Source organism: Miniopterus schreibersii (genome assembly GCF_964146895.1).
Source record: "Miniopterus schreibersii genome assembly, chromosome: 17".
Classification (NCBI taxonomy): domain Eukaryota; kingdom Metazoa; phylum Chordata; class Mammalia; order Chiroptera; family Miniopteridae; genus Miniopterus; species Miniopterus schreibersii.
This window is the reverse complement of record NC_138117.1, coordinates 33632585-33651684: the sequence shown is the minus strand read 5'-3', so window position 1 is coordinate 33651684 and position 19100 is coordinate 33632585. Positions and strand designations below refer to the sequence as shown.

Here is a 19100-nt window from a genome sequence, read left to right as displayed (position 1 = left end):
ACCCTATCAACTCGTTTTATGTGTTGAATGTGTGCCTCTTAGAGAAAGTTGTCCTTTAATCAAAACTAAAATTCCATCAGTAGGATCCTTAGAAAACCAAGATGGTACCTTAAGTCCTTAATATTAGCATCCCTTCTCCTCTCAGCTTCGTATTCCTTCCAGACAGTAGAGCTAATGAAGCCTTCAGCTAGAGTCTGTTCAGCTCAGTCTTCAGGGCAAATCTTGTACCTGGTTCTGCTACAGTTTTCCCTTACTGACAGCATGTGCTGTCAATGGGACATCTAACTACTGTTCTTTTTATGCACAACCAATAAGGAAATTGGTAAGACAGTGGCACAGTCACCTGGCGTCATGTTACTCCTCAGACAAAACACATCAGTCATACACCTTGTTATTTTTATTAGGGCAAGTGTGTATATTTTCTGTAACTTATTTCACTTGCAAGCACAATTAGTAAGGTGTCTTCCTCTATCTGTCTCTATGTGGGCCGCTCCCGGGGCCTGGTCACAATATGCCACCACAGTGGGGGTAAATCACCTTCCTTTCGGGCAGGGGGCAAAGCTTCAGTGGTGGGACCACCAACTGGGGTTTCCGCCTGCAGCTGTTTAACCTAGAAAGAGTCAAGGAAGGAAGGATTAGAAAAGGAGCTGAACTGACTGTACCGGCCACTGCAGGGAAGCATCAGCTTTGTTCCTGCCATCTTCACATCACACATCCATCATCTGATCCTCACGGCCGAGGTGGTGTTTACACATACCTGCATTATTTTATACCCACACTTTCACTGAGTGAAACAGAAAAACCATCCCATCCCACCTTATTCATTAACCTAAACCATGACAGTTACTATTCCAATTACTCTGGTTATGGTCCCCCTACAAAAACGGACTTTTGTGTCTCAGCTAACTGTTCTCCAAAAGCACCATTTAAAAAATCTCAATTCATATTACATTAGGGATGTTAATTTTAAAGCCTGACCCCCCCACCCCCAGTAGCAACCAGGACAAGAAGTAACATGAAATCACTTGTAAAAACGTGCTCAGTTATGCCTGCTGTTGACCAACTGCCCCAATTCCAGGAATCTCCAAGACTACCACGGTCCTAACAGGAGGAAATCTAGTGACCCACTTTCCAGATCAGTGACTTGCCAAAGCCTCCTTCAGAAAAATCCATTCTTGATTGTGGTTAACCTGAGCCTCCAGCACATGTGCTGCTTAATAATGTGGAAGAGCATAGCAAAAGGAGGAAGGTTTGTGTGGAGAAGAGGTGGTTATCAGTGATCAACTGCAGTGTGAACCTCCTGCTCTCCAAGTCAACACATCTCCAGTTTCCAAAGGCTGGAATGAAGGCCTTGGGCATGCTCGGGATCCCACGCCCCCTCAAAACCTCCCTCCTCCACCTTTCTCATCAACATTATCAACTTCTCCCTCACCCTGAACCTTCCAATCAGCATATACGCACCATTATTTCTCATCTCAGAAAACAGTCTGTTGGCCTCCAGTTACTGTCAGCAGCAAAACTTCTTAAGAATTCTCTTTCCTCCTTGTCTTCTCTTACTCACTTTGTTCTTACTATTGTCAGTGAGATTAAACCCTCCAGAAAAGGCACCAGCCAAGAGCACCAAAGCCCTAGCCCTTCCTGCAGCCAAACTCTTGGGACATTATTTCCAGTCCTCACTCTGTTCTACCTTTTAGCAACTTCCAGCAAAGATGACTTGGCCCTGGCCATTCCTGAAACACTTTCTCCTGGACTCTGCATGACACCCTCCTGCCTGCCCCTCCCTTTTTGGGTGCCTCTCAGTCTCCTTTTCCTGACCTCTACAAGTGGGAGCTCTTGGGACTTGTCTTCTCTCTAGTCTCCCGTAAGGATCTCATCTATTTCTGTGACTTTGAAAACAACTGTTAGCTCACAAATTCCTATTTCAAGCTCAAATCTCTCCTTTGAGGTCCAGATTCCTACATCCAAAGTCACCTACTGATACCTGCATGTGATGTCTCACAGGATTCTCAAATTTAACACACTTAAAACTGACACTTGACTGTCCCCTTGACACCTGCTTCTTCTCCTCACCCCCCCCTTCTTCCCTATCTCAAAACCATCAGCAAACCCCAGATGTTAAAGCTTAAAACCTGGAAGTCATTCCCGAGTCCTCACTGTCTCTCACCTCCCTCACCCCCACATCAATCAATCTCCATATCCCTCCAGACCATCTCCTGAGTCTACTTCCCTCCACATCACTGCAGCCACCGTAGTGCTGGCTGCCGTAATCTTTTGACTAAACTGCAATAACCTCAAAATTGGTCTCTCCACTCCTCACCTTACCCTCTCCAATATATCCTTCACACTACAGCAAGACTGAGCTTTGAAAAATGTAAAGCAGGCACCATAAGATGGTGAAAAGCATCTAAGGCACTGCTAGAGAAGACAGTTAAGGGACGCTAGGGCAAAGCACTAAGGAGAAGAAGGGGTGAAGCAAAATTACAGACTAGAAAGCCCCAAACACCAGGGAGCACAGTTTAACCAATTTGGAAGATGGTTGTAAATGTTACGTTTAACACACTTAGAAACGAAGTATATCTGAGAGGCAAGGGGGCCAGAGTAATTGTCATAACTGGACTCCTGACCTCCTCAGTGGGGGACAAAACCCGAGCTCCTTCCAGATGCTGACCACGTGGGCCAAGCTATGTGGTAAAATGCAGGTAAGACTCACCTCTCGCTCCCAGCTTTCCCTTCGCAGTTTCTTCCACTGCTCTCTCTTGGCAAAGTAATCAGGATACATTGCCTTCTCAGAAGGATGCCAGTCATCCAAGCACCACTCTGGAACCTGTCAGGAGGAAACCATGACGTCATTACACAGGGTACATTTACACACCACTGACAGGTCCTGCACGGAAGACAAAACTCAGGGTGCATTTTTATAACAGCAAGTGTCGGACTGTTTCTGACATCAAGCCATGAACAGCAGAGGAGCGGGGGCCAACAGGGAGAATGCCTGGGAGTGAAACAGCCTGGGGCTGAAAACAGCAGGGTCGGTTCAGAAAGGACGGGCATCCTTCCTCCCCTCTGTGTCCTCTACATATCCAGTGGGTTTATGTTCTTTGGAAGTATTACCTAGAATTCCTCAGAAACACTCAGCACCAATCTAAACTGGTTTACCCTAAGGTCCAAAACTGAGTTATTTATCAAGCAAGTTAGCACTCTGGTTTGCTAAATTACTACAAGCTGGGTTTAGAAAGACGTCTTCATGTCATCCGGGAGAGAGAAAACTGACAACTGAAGACAAGCGTCTACAACCGTCAGGAAAGAGGCCTAGGCGCCCCTGAAAGGCTAGCTCTGACCTGGCGGAACCGCGCCGCCCGCTCACCTTGTAACACTCGTATCTCTCGTAGGAGGTGCCCCCGGGCGAGTCGGGGAAGATGTAGGGCTGGGGGTGCTGATTGTGCCAGAACTCCTCCTCCGCCTCCCGCAGCAGCTGCGTGGCCTTCACCATGTCCTTCTCATTCTTGTGTTCTTCGAACCGAGCTCTCATCAAACAAGCAAAGTACCGGTACTTGTCCCTTAAACCAACACGATTGTGGAGATGAGCAATGTTATGGACTCGCCCAGACCTTTCCCACCGTCTGGCGGTTTCTCCCGGGAGCTCGCCCTGGGGAGAGGTTCCAGGCCTGGCACCCACGCGTTCGGGTGCTCGCCTCACCGCGGGCTGCCCCTAGGTCACGAGAAAAACCTGTGCGTCCAGACCGTTCTAAGACTAGTCTCAGGTGGAGCGAGGACAGCAGCAGCTGTGTGGGAGGCGGGGTCTGCGAGCCGCGAAGGCCGCGGAAGGGCCGGATGAAGTTAAAAAGGGCAGAGGTGACGGGACGGTGGGAGCGGGGCGGTGCTCGGGAGTTTTAAGCCTGGCTCGGCCGCTCAACAGCGGTAACGCCGGGAGCACGTCACCCTCTGGGCCTCTAGGTCCTCACCCGAAAAACAGGGCTAAGCGGCGCCTAAGGCCCGGCGCTGTGACGAGGCCCTAAGAAAACGGCGCACAGGTCACCGCTGCGGACACTAGGAAGAGGTCGGGAGGACGCTGTGCCCGCGGCGCCCGCGGCCTGGCCACTGCAGTTTGAGGCACTTTCCTCCGCTCCGCGCTGGACGCTGCGGCCTTAACGGGAAACTGAGACCCGGGCCAGAGACGCAACTCTCCGAGGCCTCGCAGCCCCGGGCGACTAGGTCTGGTCTCGAACCTGGGCTTAAGCGCGGGGCTCTGTGGGGCGAGGGGCCGCCTTCCCAACCCGCCCCCGAAGTCCTTGAGGCGCCCGGTCCCCGGGACTGTCGGCCTCCGCGGGGCTCCCCAGAGTCAACGCCCCACGCCCCGGGCCCCCTGTCGCACCTGTGGACGCACCACGACTCCAGGTGGCGCAGCGCTCGCTTATAAAGCCGCAGCACCTTCTGCTGGTGCGTGAGGTAGGCCGCCGGCGCCGAGAACGCCATGACGGCCGCTCACCTTCAGCGGCCGCGGCGCTCCCGGGAACCGGAAGGCCGGCGGCCAGGGGGCGGGGCGGCCGCAGCCACTTCCGCTTCCGCCTCCGCCCGGGAGAACCTGCCCCGCCGTCATGAGTCGCTTCAAGTTTGTGGGTAAGAAATGGGTTTTGCTTGCCCTCGCGCGTCGCTCGCCGCGGCCCGAAGGCCCAGGAGGAGCTCTCCGGTTGTTGTGCAGGTCGCGAGGGCGCTCGGTGGAGGAGGGCGCCCCCGGCCTCTGGGGACCGGTCCTGTGTGGTGCTCGGGCTGGGTGCTGGCCTCAGGGCGCGCTTGCTTGTGAAAGTTCACGGGTGCTACGGTTATGATTTGTGTTCCTTATAAGGTGTGTGTTGTGTTCAGTACAAAGAAAAAATGGAAGCAGAACGACCAAAAAACAAAAGGGGCGAGCCACTGGCTGTGCTCCCCTCCATCCCACGTGCACCTCCTGCCACTTCCCCTCCCCGTGGCCGCAGGAACCGAAGGGTAAGAATATTTACTCCCAGCCACGTAGGAACACCTGGGGGACATGACATTGCGAGAGTTAGGATTGGGACTCCAGTGTCTTGCTGAGCTTAGTTTTACTGTGTATAGAGTGGAGCTTCTTGGCTAGTTGTCCTGTGGATTTGTCTGTTTGCTATGTGGTGGTGTCTAGCTTGTTCTCTAGTGTCCTGTATTTCCTGTCAACTTGAAGTTATATCTAAAGGCAAACCAAGTCAAAAAACAATTCTAAAATGCCCTCTTTGCTGCCCCTTTGTATCCCTAGATCATAGGTGACCAGTGATACGACATGATTCACTGAGCCTCAACAGTGAGGTATCAGTTCGGAGATGTGGTTTTCTTTTGGTTGCAAACATTTTTTCACTTATTTTGAAAAACAAAACACGACAAAACAAAACTCATTAATACTGGGAGTAATTTTTAACAGTAAATCTGGTACTGCTTTTAAAACCAGCTAAAGAAAAAAATGAATGGAAAACAAACATTACTGATCCGTCGTCTAAGGTGACATGCCACTAAATATGTGAGTCCTTCAGTTGCCCTCCTTCCCCAAATCAGAAGTAGTAATTTTTCACTTTGCCTTTTTTAAAGATTCTGGTAATTCTCACTCCTATCTCTCACTTCCTTAGTTTTTCAAGTTGTCTCTGGCTGGAGCTGGATAGAAACTGATTTTCATACAGTATCTCTTTACCTTTGTTGAGTTTATCAACACTAGACATACTTCTGATAGGAACTTTTCAACTTAAAAGATTTTGAACAAGTTAAATAACATTTTGACTGGCTTTTTTCCTATGGTTGCAGCATGAGTCTTTGAGTATAAACAGATTGACTTACATCTGGCTACTTAATAATAATGCAGTCTTGGGTTGAGAGGTTAATCACTTAAGGTGGTATGACAGTACAGGGATCCTAGGGGATATTGTGGGTTGGGTTCCAGACCACCACAATAAAGTGAGTCAGTCTTTCTGGTGGAGAGTCTTGCCTTCAATTTGTAAAACACACAACCTCTGTTAAGCACAATCAAATGAGGAATGCCTGTGTAGGTAATGTTGACCGAAATTCCATTTGTTGTTGACATGTTAACAGAACTTATACTGTGCTTAGTAATAATAATAATAATAATAATGACATTTTATAAGGCTTTTAATTTGCAGAATGCTTTCACATTCATTTTCCAATTTGAGCCACATTTCATCCTTGAAAGGAGAAATTCTTTGCCCACCTTACTAGTGTGGAAGCAGGCTTAGAAGTTCTACTGATTTGCCCCCAGTTGTTCTGCTAATTAGTCATAATACCAGGAATTCTGACTCCAAAGCCCATTCTCTTTCTTTAACTTCAGTTCCCCCATTGTGTTGTAGGTGGTGAGATCAGCACCAGGTGTTAGGCCTGTGAGGTTAGATGGGACCTGGGTTAAGCAACCTCGGTACTTGAGTTCTGGCTAGGAAAGCATTCAGAGCCAAGACTCAAACTATATTGTTAAGTCACAGAGGTAGAAAAAGTAATTCCTAGAAGATATGGGCTTAGGAAACAAGTTATAGAGGTAAAGGAAGGGTCTTGGAGGTTGGGAGTGAGGAAGCTAATGAAGCTAATGGTAACACTCCTGATGGTGGGATGGGAATGGTTGGGGATAGGAATGGGGATGGTGAAGGGGAAGGGAAAGGGAAAGGCAAAGGCAAAGGCGCAAGGAGCAAACGTTGGGTCCTCCACTGTAAGGCTTTTAAGGATGGAGATTTTAAGGGAGTTCCCAGGGAAAGAGTCATTATAATATTCAGGAGATTTCCAGGTGTATCCTTTCAGGGTCTAGGTCTCCACTGATTGATCGGCATCAGGGCAGAAGATCATTATCCAGTGCAGCTGATCCTGATGTAAGCCATGGGTCTCTGGTCTGGTTTTGTTGCTTTTCTGGGCCTGGAGCTGAAATACAACTGAGGCCTAGATGTTATCTCTAGGAGGAAGGAAAGGTCAAGGAGTCTAAACCGCATGACCAGCGATAAGCTAGGGGAGGAAAGGTCACCCTGGGGGTGAGGTCCCATCCTACAATTGTCCTTTGCTAGGCACCTGGGGCTTTCTACCCTGGTGACCTGTACCTGGCCCATCTTCCTTGCTCTGCTCATGTCTAACTGCCTATATCAATTGTATTTCTTGGAAATTGCTTGGAGATTGAATGCTTTTAGAGGATCATTTTGAACTTTCTTTGGTTCCCTCTATATTGACTTAATTTTTAATTTTTATTTATTGATTTTATTTTATTTTTTAAATATATTTTAAAATTGATTTTTGGAGAGGAAAGGAGAGGGAGAGAAACATCTATGTGAGAGCCAAACATCAGTCAGCTGCCTCTTGCATGCCCACAACCTGGGCATATCCCCTCCTGACTGGGAATTGATCTGCATCCTTGGTGCATGACACCCAACCAACTGAGCCACACCAGGCCAGGGCTTTATTTATTGATTTTAGAGAGAAGAAGGGGGCGAGACAGAGACAGACATCGATTTGTTGCTCCACTTATTTATGCATTCATTGATTGATTCTTGTATGTGCCCTGACCTGGGATTGAACCTGCAACCGTGGCATATCAGGAGGACAGTCTAACCTACATGAGCTACCTGGCCAGGGCGACTTGTGAATTACCTTAATCACCCTGCAGGTGTTGTTTGCTGGTGACTAGGGCGAGTAGGTAGCGTGGGAGTGGGAGGCACAGAGGCCATGCAGTATAAAGGAGAATTTCTTACAGGAAACAGAAGTGAATCAGAGTCAAGGAAAAGAAGATATTTGCCTCTGTAGGGGAGGAAAAACTTCCTTCTACCCTCTTAGGTCTATGGCTGGGCCTAAGAATTAAACTGACTTAAGACAAATTAACAGGAGAAAAGCATACACATTTTTATTTTTTTGTGTATATAGGAGTCTTCAAAAGGAAAATGAAGATCCATAGTAGCTGTTAGGCCCAAAAGCTTAAGTGAGGATGTGGTAAGACAAAGGGGCTTAAATTGTGTAAATTGTAGAACAGTGACCAGGAAATATAAGGGGAAGCTAATGGAAGATAAGGGTTATTTTGGGTTTGTTTGTATAGATACATTTTGACTTTGACTTTCAGTTTGTGGTGATAAGAATATTCTCTTCCTGGTACAAGGAGGGTACCTTTCTTATGGGAAATTTTATGACCTTCCTTTAGGTTGAAAGGGGGAGCAGAGAGATTTTCCTGCACCTGCTATTTCTCCAGTGCCTTCAGCTCAAAAAAAACCAATATGCCAAAGCCTACATATTTTGGGGTGGCATGTTCTGAACGCACTCACCAAACCTAACTAAGGTGATGGAGCCTATTCATCAAAGCATCGAAAGCAGCTCTAATAGCCTGGCTGGCGTGGCTCAGCGGTTGAGTATCTACCTAGGGTTCAGGAAATCATGGTTCAGTTGCCAGTCAGGGCACATGCCCGGGTTGCAGGATTGATCTCCCCAGTCATGGGTGTGCAGGACGCACCTGACCAATGACTCTCTCATCAGTGATGTTTGCCTCTCTCTGAAATCAATAAAGACATATTGGGGGGGGGGGAGAAAGCAGCTCTAATAGCTGGCTGAGGAATACGCTTCAGACAAACCATATGTCAGAAAGAAAAAGGCTTAGGGCTATAAGTCACAAGAGATTCTTGCAGAAAAGGGAAGAAATTGGTGGCTGTGCATTATATCCTAAAGCCCAATGCTCACCTGGGTCCAAAGCTGAATATAGATCTTTGAAGTACACTGTGACTTAGGGCTGAAAGACTTACCCGTATTGGGAAGAGGTAGGTTGTAAGAGGAAGTGGGGTCACCTGGGTAAGCACTGAAGGATTTAGCATCCATTCCTGTTACAGTTGAGACAAGGACTTGGAAATTGGAAAGGCTTCATAATTGAGCCTCCAAGCTAATCTTCAATTCACTTTTAAAATTAGTATAAGAAAGTTTACTTGTTAGATTTGCTTGCTTTTCGGTTTCATTTATTTTTTACTTCGTTCTTTAGGAAAAGACTGCTTTGGAAAAATTTTAATTCCTTTGCTGCACAAAGAGGAAATGGGCAAAAGAGATGCAGATGGGTTCAGTGTTCCTAATGATTGTCAGTGGTGGATGACTAGACTGACCCTCCTAAAGGATTATTCTAGGCAGAAAGGACCCTATCTTATTTCCTAACCTCATGAAAAGAAGATTCCGATTTCTGTGATCTGGGCCATTCCACTGAATTTGTATTTTATAGTACTCAATGATATTTGTGTGTTAACACCCTTCGAGGAAACCTTTTGTGAATTCATTTCCCACCTTCCATTGACATACATGCTTTTGCATATCTTTGAAGTTTTCTGCATTGTGCCTTTCTCTTGTTGTTCCAAATGCCTGGAATACTCTCTCCACCATCTCTCGAATTATCCAAACTCTGATTCATCTTCCAAGGTCTGTCTTAATGTTGGTGTAGCAGAGCTCACTGAGGGCCAGCTTGGTAGAAGCAGAGTGAGAATATACTTAGAAGAAGCTGGAGCTCAGCAAAAATAATGTAGGGGTCTATTGGTAGGCAGCTTTCTCTCTACCACCACTAACTTAGAGATTCTCCTAGTGCAAAAGCTGAAGGGTGTGTATTTTAATAAGGATGGCATTTTAATTTGGCCAAGACCATCACAACAGGACTTCATGCCTTGTTCTTCCTGTTCTCTTATACTCTCTAGCAGGATTTATCAGGAGTGGCACTTGATAGTTTGGATCAAGTTTGGGTTGGATAATTCTTTGTTGTGAGAGGCTGTCTTGTATCTGCCTTGTAGGATATTTAGCAGCATCCATAGCCTCAAGCCTAGATGCTAGTAGCACTTTGCCGGTTGTGCTACTGGAAATGAATATAGACATTGCTAAGTCTAGGGGGCGGGAAGAGTAAGAAGAGAAGGGCTGCAAAATAGCTCTCCATTGAGAACCACTGCTCTCCAGGCTCAGGGAATTTCTTCCAGTCTCGTACCTACGCACATCTGTCTGCAGAATGCCCTTTCCATTAGCCTTAGCTTCAAGATTACCTCTTTTGTAAGCTTTTCTCATCATACTGCCAAAGCTGTTATTGCCCCTACTTTGTGCTCCATGCTAACTATGTGCTGTTAACCTCAAAATGAAAATCCAAGGTGAGAGGCAATAAGCGCTTATTTGAAATAAAAAATAAATTGCACTTTTGGGAAGCACTGATTCAGGCAGAAACGTAAACAGTGGTCCAGTTACGGGGTGAAGGCAAAGGGGACAGAATAGAAGAACGGAATTTTTGTTGGTGTTAATAAGCCAAAGAAGGAATTTGTGTAGGTTCAAATAAGCTAAGTTATTCTTTATTATTATTTCTTTAAATATATCTTTATTGATTTCAGAGAGAGGAAAGGAGAGGGAGAGAGAGAGATAGAAATATCAATGATGAGTCATTGATCAGCTAGCCCGAAACCCGGGCATGTGCCCTGACTGGAAATCGAACCCTGATCGCCTGTATCCTAGGTCGATGCTCAGCCGCTGAGCCACGCCCGGCCGGGCGAGCTAAGTTATTCTTTAGCTGCACATAGTGGTGCTATTCTAAAGAATGTCTCACTTTTAGTGTTGGGGCTTCTGCTTTCCTGTTAGCCTTGTTAACAGTTGTTCGGCATACACTGTTGTTTGGCCCAGCCCAAAGGTCGTTTTGTCCAGCTTCAGTATTCTAAAGTTTTTGAGGAATAAGCTGTGCAGGCAGATCCTCTGGGTGGCAACTCCAACTCCATTTTGAAGTGGCTCCATTTATATTACTTTCACACAACCATTATGCTAGGTTCTGGGGGTACAGCAATGAAGATAAACATTTCTTGCCTTTTGGTGCTTACAGTCTAGCTTGTTATATCACAGATTAGATTTTTAGTTCCTGTATAGACTACATTTCTGTAGGGTAGGAGCTAAGTATTGGGTCTTTCTCATTTCTATGTTCCCTAACCCCTTACCATAGTATTTGGCACAGAGTTGGTCTTCATAAATATTTGAGTAAAGGAAGTAAATAATGTGTTCTCTCTGCACCTTCGCTTGCATTACCCTAATCCAGGCTCTCTTCACTGCAATGTGAGCTCTTACCTATTTTGCAAGACTCTAGCTGCTCCCTTCGAATCCCGCCCTCCGCAGAGACTATAGAATAACATGTCAGGATGTATATCTCACTCCTCTGCTTAAGACCCATTAGTGCCTCTTGCTGCATCTGACACTGTGAAGACAAGCGTCTGTAACGTAGTTGAGCCTGGCCTTTTCTAGACCCTCCTTCCCCTACACCTTTATCCAACAGCTAGAATGGCCTGTAGTTTGTAATTGTGCTATTTCACACCCCAGATGCTTTGCCCCTGCTGCTTCCTCGTCTGCAATTTCCCCTCTGCTACTGGGTAGCTCTAACTCAGCCATTAAGATTCAGTTCAGGGACTCCTTTCTGGAAGCCTCTTCTGGGCCAGCTGCTAGACTAGGTTGGGCATTCCTCTTCTGGGTCCTACAGAACCAGTGTCTACTTGTAATGTTTCTTAATTGTTTGTTGGTGGGTCTCCCTTCCCAGGTCCCAGTTTTTTGGCAGCAGGCATTCTCTCTTACTTGTCTTTGTAGCCCAGTGACTGACAGGTTGCAGGTACTCAGATTTTGTTGAAGTGAATGAATGTGAGGATGAAAAGTTTAGTAATGAGCTTTTATTTAAAGAAAAAGTTTCACATAGAGGCTCTTCATGATTAATCATTTATTTTAATTTTGCTTTCCACAGATATTGGTATCAACTTGACAGACCCTATGTTCAGAGGAATTTATAGGGGGTTTCAAAAGCATCAAGGTAAATGATTTATTAAGGTAAAATAGTTTCTCTATGAAAATAAATTGTCTGCCTCAAGGAGATCTAGAAAAGCATAATCCACTCTTACAATTGAAATATTAAAGGACGTATGCATCTTGGATAAAAGTAAACAAAGTGAAATAGCTATAAGCTACATTGATCAACTGTGATAATGAACACTTATGAAGCACCTGTTGTAACAAAGTGTTAAGCCCTTATCTGTAGTAGTTTATAATTTTGAATATAAAACTTTAAATAACCGTATGCACAGGATCCAAACAGTAGTTGATGTTTAGTCTTTCAGGCAATCAAACAGTAAGGCACATAATTTAAAAATCATGTACAGTTGAACATCAGTATAATGTCTGGTTTTCCTCAGCCATTTCAGCTGGGTGGACTGAGTGGCAGTGTGATTTAGAGTGCGGTGTGCCATAGTCCGCCTTCCCTGTCTTGCCTTTCCCCCTTTCTAGCCAAGTCCTGCTAGATCTTATACATCTACAGTACACGTGGGAAGAATAGTACCTCAAAGATTGCTTAGCCCAAAGCAAAATGCTTTCCATTTACCACATCAAGTTCATTTTAAAAAGGCTTATTATGTCAGCTACGTGACTAAGCAGGAAATGATGGTGACAAGTTTTTGAAAGCATAATTTCTCCAATAAACTAGCCTGTGAATATTGTCTCAGAAAATTACTATATTTGTTATTATGTAAGTGCAAACAGGAAAATTTGCTTATGTGAGTCTGCATGATGTGGAATTGCACATTTCAAAAAGCTCAGTCAGAAGCTGGTCTTACTGTGCTTCTAGGCAACACTAAGTGAAAGCTCTAAATATAGGGAATGTTAGTTGTCACTTAAACGAAGAAAGGTAAATGTTAACTTTCCTAAGCCTTACCTCAAAACTTAACTTTTCTACTTCATTTAGAAGGTTAGATGATGTTACTTACATAGTACAGTTAGAAAACTGAATAAATTACATCCTGCTTTCCTTGCCTCTTAGCACTTAGATTTCATGCTTTGTGACTGTGCATATGCATGTTTGTGTATGTGTGTTTATGATATTAGTATTACTCTAGTTTATAATTAGCACTAAGTTGATATTCTTTGTCTAAAATAAATTTTATAGCTACTCTAGAAGTAATAGTAATTGAATTCCAATCACATTTACTCTGATGCTTAAATATGAAATTAAGAACTTGATTTTTATGACATAACTTTAATTTTGATATAGGCCTCTCAGAGCTTAATAATTACAATTGATTTCCCCAAAAAGTATGTTACTTAATAAATTTTAGGAAAAAGGCAAAAAACAGCTGTAGAGAAAATAAAAAATTAGCCTTCCTCAGTGGGAATGGGAATTATAGAAATACAGCATTAACTAAAATTTAAAAATAGATGTTATATTTTGGAAGGCATTGCAGGTATACTCTAAAAGGCCATAGTAAAAATAACCTTAATGATTGTCTATTATATTTTAATTTTTAAAAATTTACCAACAAATTTGAAATTCAAGGCAAATAACTTAAATTGTAGTCAGTAAATTCATCTTTAGTTTGGACCTCTGAATTTTGTCACTTTTCACCCTTTTGGCCAACAGAATAAAAATACAATTAAATGAATAACTTCGTCTAGTTTTGCCTTATACAGGTTTCTTTTTCTAAGGTTATCACTAACTCTGTTCTTATTATAGGGTAAGTACTTGTCAAATAGTATTGATTTGATTTAGTAAATGTAAGTTATAGATAAATGGATTGTTATTTACCAGGTCCTCTTACTTTGGGATTCATCTTTTACAGATGACTTACAGGATGTAATACAGAGAGCTGTCCAAATCGGTGTTAAAAAGGTAACATCTAATTTTTGTTACTCTTGAATTTTTTTAAAAACTAAATTTTGGTTAAAATACTGCAGAATAGAAGGAAAGAGCCAGTGTCACACTTGGAGTTTTTGAGTACAGTATATATTGTTAATATGTAATATTATCAAGTTAATAAAGTCAAATATATCTACATATTCTTTTCACAGCAGTTTAAATGACACAAGCCTCATGTGAAGTAATTTCTTCCATCTGATCAGAAATGTGGTAAATAGCAAGGTCGTTTTGAAAATTTTTTTTAAAGCCTATCTGAATTACCAGGCCTCTGAAGAGGCAACCTTAAATACATGTTATGACATACTTTAGCATTTATTAAGAGTTAAGCAATCATCAAAAAGACATGTATCTGTCACCAAGTCTAGTATTATAGTATGGGTATACTATTTCAAGTAACTGAGGGGACAGTTTCGTTTTTAGTAATAATTTGATTATTAGGGAAATTCCTACTATTTTAGAGTTCTAAGCAAATGAATATTATTAGCTCAGTGTTAAATTTTTTGAATAGATATTTTTTGAAAATTGGAATTTAAAAATAGCAAGCTAGCGCACCCATGCACACAAGAAATGGGGTTAAATTCCATAGTGTGGTGTCAGCACACTTGGTGGCTACTGCTTCTAAGTTGAATAACTTCCATTTTAAAAAGTGACACTGCTGACTAAATGAGTTCTGCAGTCTCCAGCTCTAAAATTGTATGTTATTAGTCACAAGTAATAAGAAAGGATAAAAGTTACAGTAACTTCTCATTGTGTGGTCATTTCACTTTATGAAATGCTTTTCTGCACTTTGAAATACAAAGCTTCTAAAATTACATGTGTCAACCATGAATAGTTTAATCTTAACATTTCTAGGTATACACACATGGACTTAGGAATGACAGGATATCACAGAACTGACTTCCAGCCTAAGCTTTGTTCTTCATAGCTTTGTGACCTGGGGTGCTTCATCTCTCTAGACCTCACTCAGTTTTCTCATCTGTACATGGAGAACCATAATAGTACCTAATTGAGTTGTTGTGAGGGTTAAATAAATATGAAATGCAAAGTGCCTGGTATTGTATCAGGCATAAAGTAAACAACCTTTATAATGTTTATGATGGAAGCCGCCATCATCTTATCATCATCATATTGTAAACTGGGAGAGGATATTATGTTTTCTAGTATTGCCCTAAATTTTCATTTATTTTGGAAAAGTTAAAGATAAAAAGTAGACTTGATTAGAATCTATTTTATATAATTGAAATGCTGAATGTGGGCACCTGGTCTTGTATTAAATAATTAGGTAGTATTAAGTTTCCCAATTATTTTTTTAATTTTTAAATTTTATTTTTGTTTAAAATATTACAGATGTCCCTTTTTCTCCCCAATGACCCGTTCCACCCCGCCCCATCCCCCTCCCCAATCCCTCTCCCCACCATTGTCCGTGTCCTTGGGTTGTACATAAATGCATATAAATTCTTTGGTTACTCTCTCCCCCTCCACCCACCTGCCCGCCCTCCCTCCCTCTGTACCTCTGACATTCGTCAGTCTGATCTATGCTTCCATGTCATTGAATCTATTCTGTTCATCAGTTTATTAAGTTCTTTAGATTCCACATGTAAGCGAGATCATGTGATGTTTGTCTTTCTCTGCCTGGCTTATTTCACTTAGCATAATTTTCTCCAGGTCCATCCATACTGTCCCAAAGGGTACAAGATCCTCCCTCTTTATAGCTGCATAGTATTCCATGGTGTGAATGTGCCGAAGCTTTTTAATCCACTCATCTACTGATGACCATTTGGGCTGTTTCCAGATCTTAGCTATTGTAAACTGTGCTGCTATGAACATAGGGGTACATTTATTCTTTCTGATGAATGTTTCAGGATTCTTAGGATACATTCCTAGGAGTGGAATCACTGGGTCAAAAGGCAGCTCCATTTTTAATCTTTTGAGGAACCTCCATACTGTTTTCCATAGTGGCTGCCCCAGTCTGCATTCCCACCAGCAGTGTACTAGGGTTCCCCTTTCTCCACACCCTCGCCAGCACGTCGTTTGTTGATTTGTTGATGGCAGCCATTGTGACAAGTGTGAAGTGATACCTCATTGTGGTTTTAATTTGCATTTCTCGGATGATTATCCACGTTGAGCATTTTCTCATGTGTCTCTTGACCATCTGTGTGTCCTCTTTGGAGAAGTGTCTATTCAGGTCCTATGCCCATTTCTTAGTTGGGTTGTTTGTCTTCCTCTTGCTGAGTAGTATGAGTTCTTTGTACACTTTGGAAATTAGCCCCTTATCAGATACATCCTTGGCAAATATGTTTTCCCAGACCGTGGGGTTCCTTTGTATTTTGAGGCTGTTTTCTTTTGCTGTGCGGAAGCTTTTTAGTTTGATATAGTCCCATATGTTTTTTTTTCTTTTGTTTCTCTTGCCCTAGGAGATGTATCAGTGAAAATTCCACTATGTGGGATGTCTGTGACTTTACTGCCTGTGTTTTCTTCCAGGATTTTTATGGTTTCGTGACTTACATTTAAGTCTTTTATCCATTTTGAGTTTATTTTTGTGTGTGGTGAAAGTTGGTGGTCTAGTTTCATTTTTTTGCATGTATCTGTCCAGTTTTCCCAGCACCACTTATTGAAGAGACTGGCTTTACTCCATTGGATACTCTTGCCTCCTTTGTCAAATATTAACTGACCATAATGGCGGGGGTCTATTTCTGGGGTTTCTGTTCTGTTCCATTGATCTATATGCCTGTTGTTGTACCAATACTTTTTAAATACCTTATATCCTATGTTTCATAGGCAGTTGAGGATTTAATTATGGCTATGCATTCATATATCTGTAATATTAGTTTAAGTTGCTATGTGAAAATGTCTGTTTATCATTTGTACTTCCTCCGATATTTTGTGTATTTTCTCTTTAGCTGTGTACCTAGAGTGAATTCTTCATTTAAGCTCAGTGAGACTCTTGAAGTGTGCTTTTAAAAATAATGCATCTTTGTACTTAAATGATTTTTTTTTAATATATCTTGATTTCAGCAAGAGGAAGGGAGAAGGAGAGAGAGAGAGAGATAGAAACATCAATTATGAGAGAGTTGTCATTGATTGGCTGCCTCCTGCATGCCCCCAACTGGGAATCGAGCCCACCACCCAGGCATGTGCCCTGACTGGGAATCGAACTGCGATCTCCTGGATCCCAGGTCGCTGCTCAACCACTGAGCCATGCCCGGCAGGGCTAAATGATTTCTTTAGAAGAATGTCAGTTAAGCAGCACTGCCTCAGTAGTCACCATTAACACAAAGCTTTTTTAGTGTAGCATTTTAACAAATTAGCAAATATGGTGTTCTAAATGCTTCTGTTGGCTGTCTCTGTAAAAGTATGCTTCTTTGCCAAGAGCCATAAATTTCCCTACAAAGAATTCATTAATACACACCAACCCAGTGATTCTTAAACTTTTGGTGTCAGAGCCCCTTTATATTTTCTAATATTAAGGACCCCAAAGAGCTTTTGTTTATGTGGGTTTGTTTATCTGTTGCTATAGACTGTATTAGAAATTAAAACTGAGAAAAATTTAAAATATCTATTTATTCATTTAAAAATACCAATGTATAACAAATAACGTATTTTTATAAAAATATATTTTCAAAACCAAAAATATTTAGTGGCATGAGTGGAATTGTTCTACATTTTGTTACATCTCTTTCATGTCTGGCTTAATAGAAGACTGCTGAACTTTCATATGTGTTTCTGCAGTCTGTCATTATTATACATTATGTAGCCTCTGGAATACCTCATTGCACACTGGTGACAGAATGAGAGTGGAAAAGGCATAGAGCATCATAGTATTACTATGAAGATGGTTTGACCTCATATGTCCCCTAGGGTTCTGAGATGATAACTTGGGAGAACTGTTGAATAATCAGCACTACGGAATCATTGAGTTAATTGAACAGAATTCTAAAATCAGAGGTCTTTAGTTATTTATTCAGTCTTTAGCAATGTTTCACAACCTGATTTTTGCCTTCAAGGAACTCATGGCCTAATAGGAAAGACAGACATGTGACTGCATGTCAATAGGTGGGGGTGATGAATTCTGTGTATTGTGTGTCTGCATGTGCATGTGGAGAGGGGTAGAGAGGGACCACTCTACATAGGAGATGATCCTTCAGTTGAATTTTAAAGGAACGGTAGGTGTGTGACAGTCTAAGAGAAAAGCATTCTGGAAAAAAGCAGTAGCAGGAAGGCATATTTGTGGAACTGTTGCTGATAATCTTGTTAAAGTGGGCTTATTTTATTTCTTTTATTTCAGTTTATGATTACAGGTGGAAATCTACAAGACAGTAAAGATGCACTGCATTTGGCACAAACAAATGGTATCCTCATATTACTTTTACCAAAAACAAATATGAATTAAGTTATTTTGAAGAAATCTTTCTGAGAACTGCTTCAGGTATAATACAATGGATCGTGACTGTAGAAACAACAGAAAAATAGACTAATTTCAGTGGGACATGATTAAGATGAAAAAATTCAAAGTGCATTGGTATAGCAGAGCTAAACAAAGATTGTACTTAATAAGGATTAAGATTTCAGTTAATGAGAATTAAGGTCACCAGGTATAGAATTTATCCTCACATATTCCTCATGTAGAATTTTTGTGTATATGTGGTAATGTATTTAAGATATGAATTGCTTGTTATTTGCTCTTTTTTAACCAAAGCTGTGAAAAATCATTTATTAAATATTTATTGTGCAGATGAGACACTGTGCAATGTCCCAGGAATGCAAGCAATAATATTCTACATATTCCCTCATATGCTTACTTAATGTTCCTACATTCTGCAATTATTTAAAATCTATGAAGTTTTGGAATTGGTTCCTAAAGGAATCCTAATTATATAAAATATTTCCTTTATCTGGCATTCATTTATTTAGTAACCTTTTTTGGGGGGTGAGGGCATGCTTTATCTGCTGGACACTGAAAAATTAGGCATTCCACATTATTTTTCAAAATACTGACTTATTAAAAGCTATGTTTATGGAAGTCTTCAGGATCCACTGCTACTTTTTCATAGTGATTAAGGTCATAAAAATAGTCCTTCCAGAGCTTTTAGGTGTAGAAGAATATTGTCTTCCATACTTCTTATCCCCAGACAGATAAGTTTTTAAAAGTTCTCGGATCTCTGATGTCAGCCCTCTTCCACTCCTCTCTGTGTACCTGTGTCCTCACTGCTTTAAAAGCTCTGCCTCCCTTCATATGTAAACATCTACATCAGAGCCAGAGGAAGGCTCCATACCTTCCCCATGGATTCAGATGCAAGTATCACTTTAAGCCACTCAAAAGCCCTTTTGACTTCACATTTGTGTTCTATACAATTTAAACTATCAAAAAGTATTGCCTGCAAATAAAGGAGCTTTATTTTTTATTAGAAAAACAAATTCCCCCTTC

At 42.1% G+C, this 19100-nt stretch overlaps 2 protein-coding genes across 6 annotated transcripts in view; one reads left to right on the top strand and one right to left on the bottom strand.

The window, feature by feature from the left end:
* Positions 1-382: 382 nt before the first annotated feature.
* On the bottom strand, positions 383-4473 carry NDUFB9 (NADH:ubiquinone oxidoreductase subunit B9; the record flags this gene model as incomplete). Its single annotated transcript, XM_081116687.1, has 4 exons — positions 383-610; positions 2711-2824; positions 3365-3557; positions 4373-4473. 4 exons carry the CDS (start codon positions 4471-4473, stop codon positions 479-481), a joined length of 540 nt encoding a protein of 179 aa, XP_080972813.1. The 3' UTR covers positions 383-478.
* A 58-nt stretch (positions 4474-4531) lies between these two features.
* TATDN1 (TatD DNase domain containing 1) overlaps positions 4532-19100 on the top strand; it is a 32367-nt gene continuing 17798 nt past the window's right edge. The window contains exons 1-4 of one of the 5 annotated variants that reach the window (XM_081116681.1): positions 4532-4617; positions 11738-11803; positions 13599-13648; positions 17961-18024. In XM_081116681.1, coding sequence (XP_080972807.1) covers positions 4596-4617; positions 11738-11803; positions 13599-13648; positions 17961-18024 — 202 coding nt within the window. In that variant the 5' untranslated portion in view covers positions 4532-4595. Of the gene's footprint in view, positions 4618-11737; positions 11804-13598; positions 13649-13827; positions 13886-17960; positions 18102-19100 lie in introns of those variants that run through there. The other 4 variants (XM_081116685.1, XM_081116682.1, XM_081116683.1 and 1 more) reach the window with 4 other exon arrangements.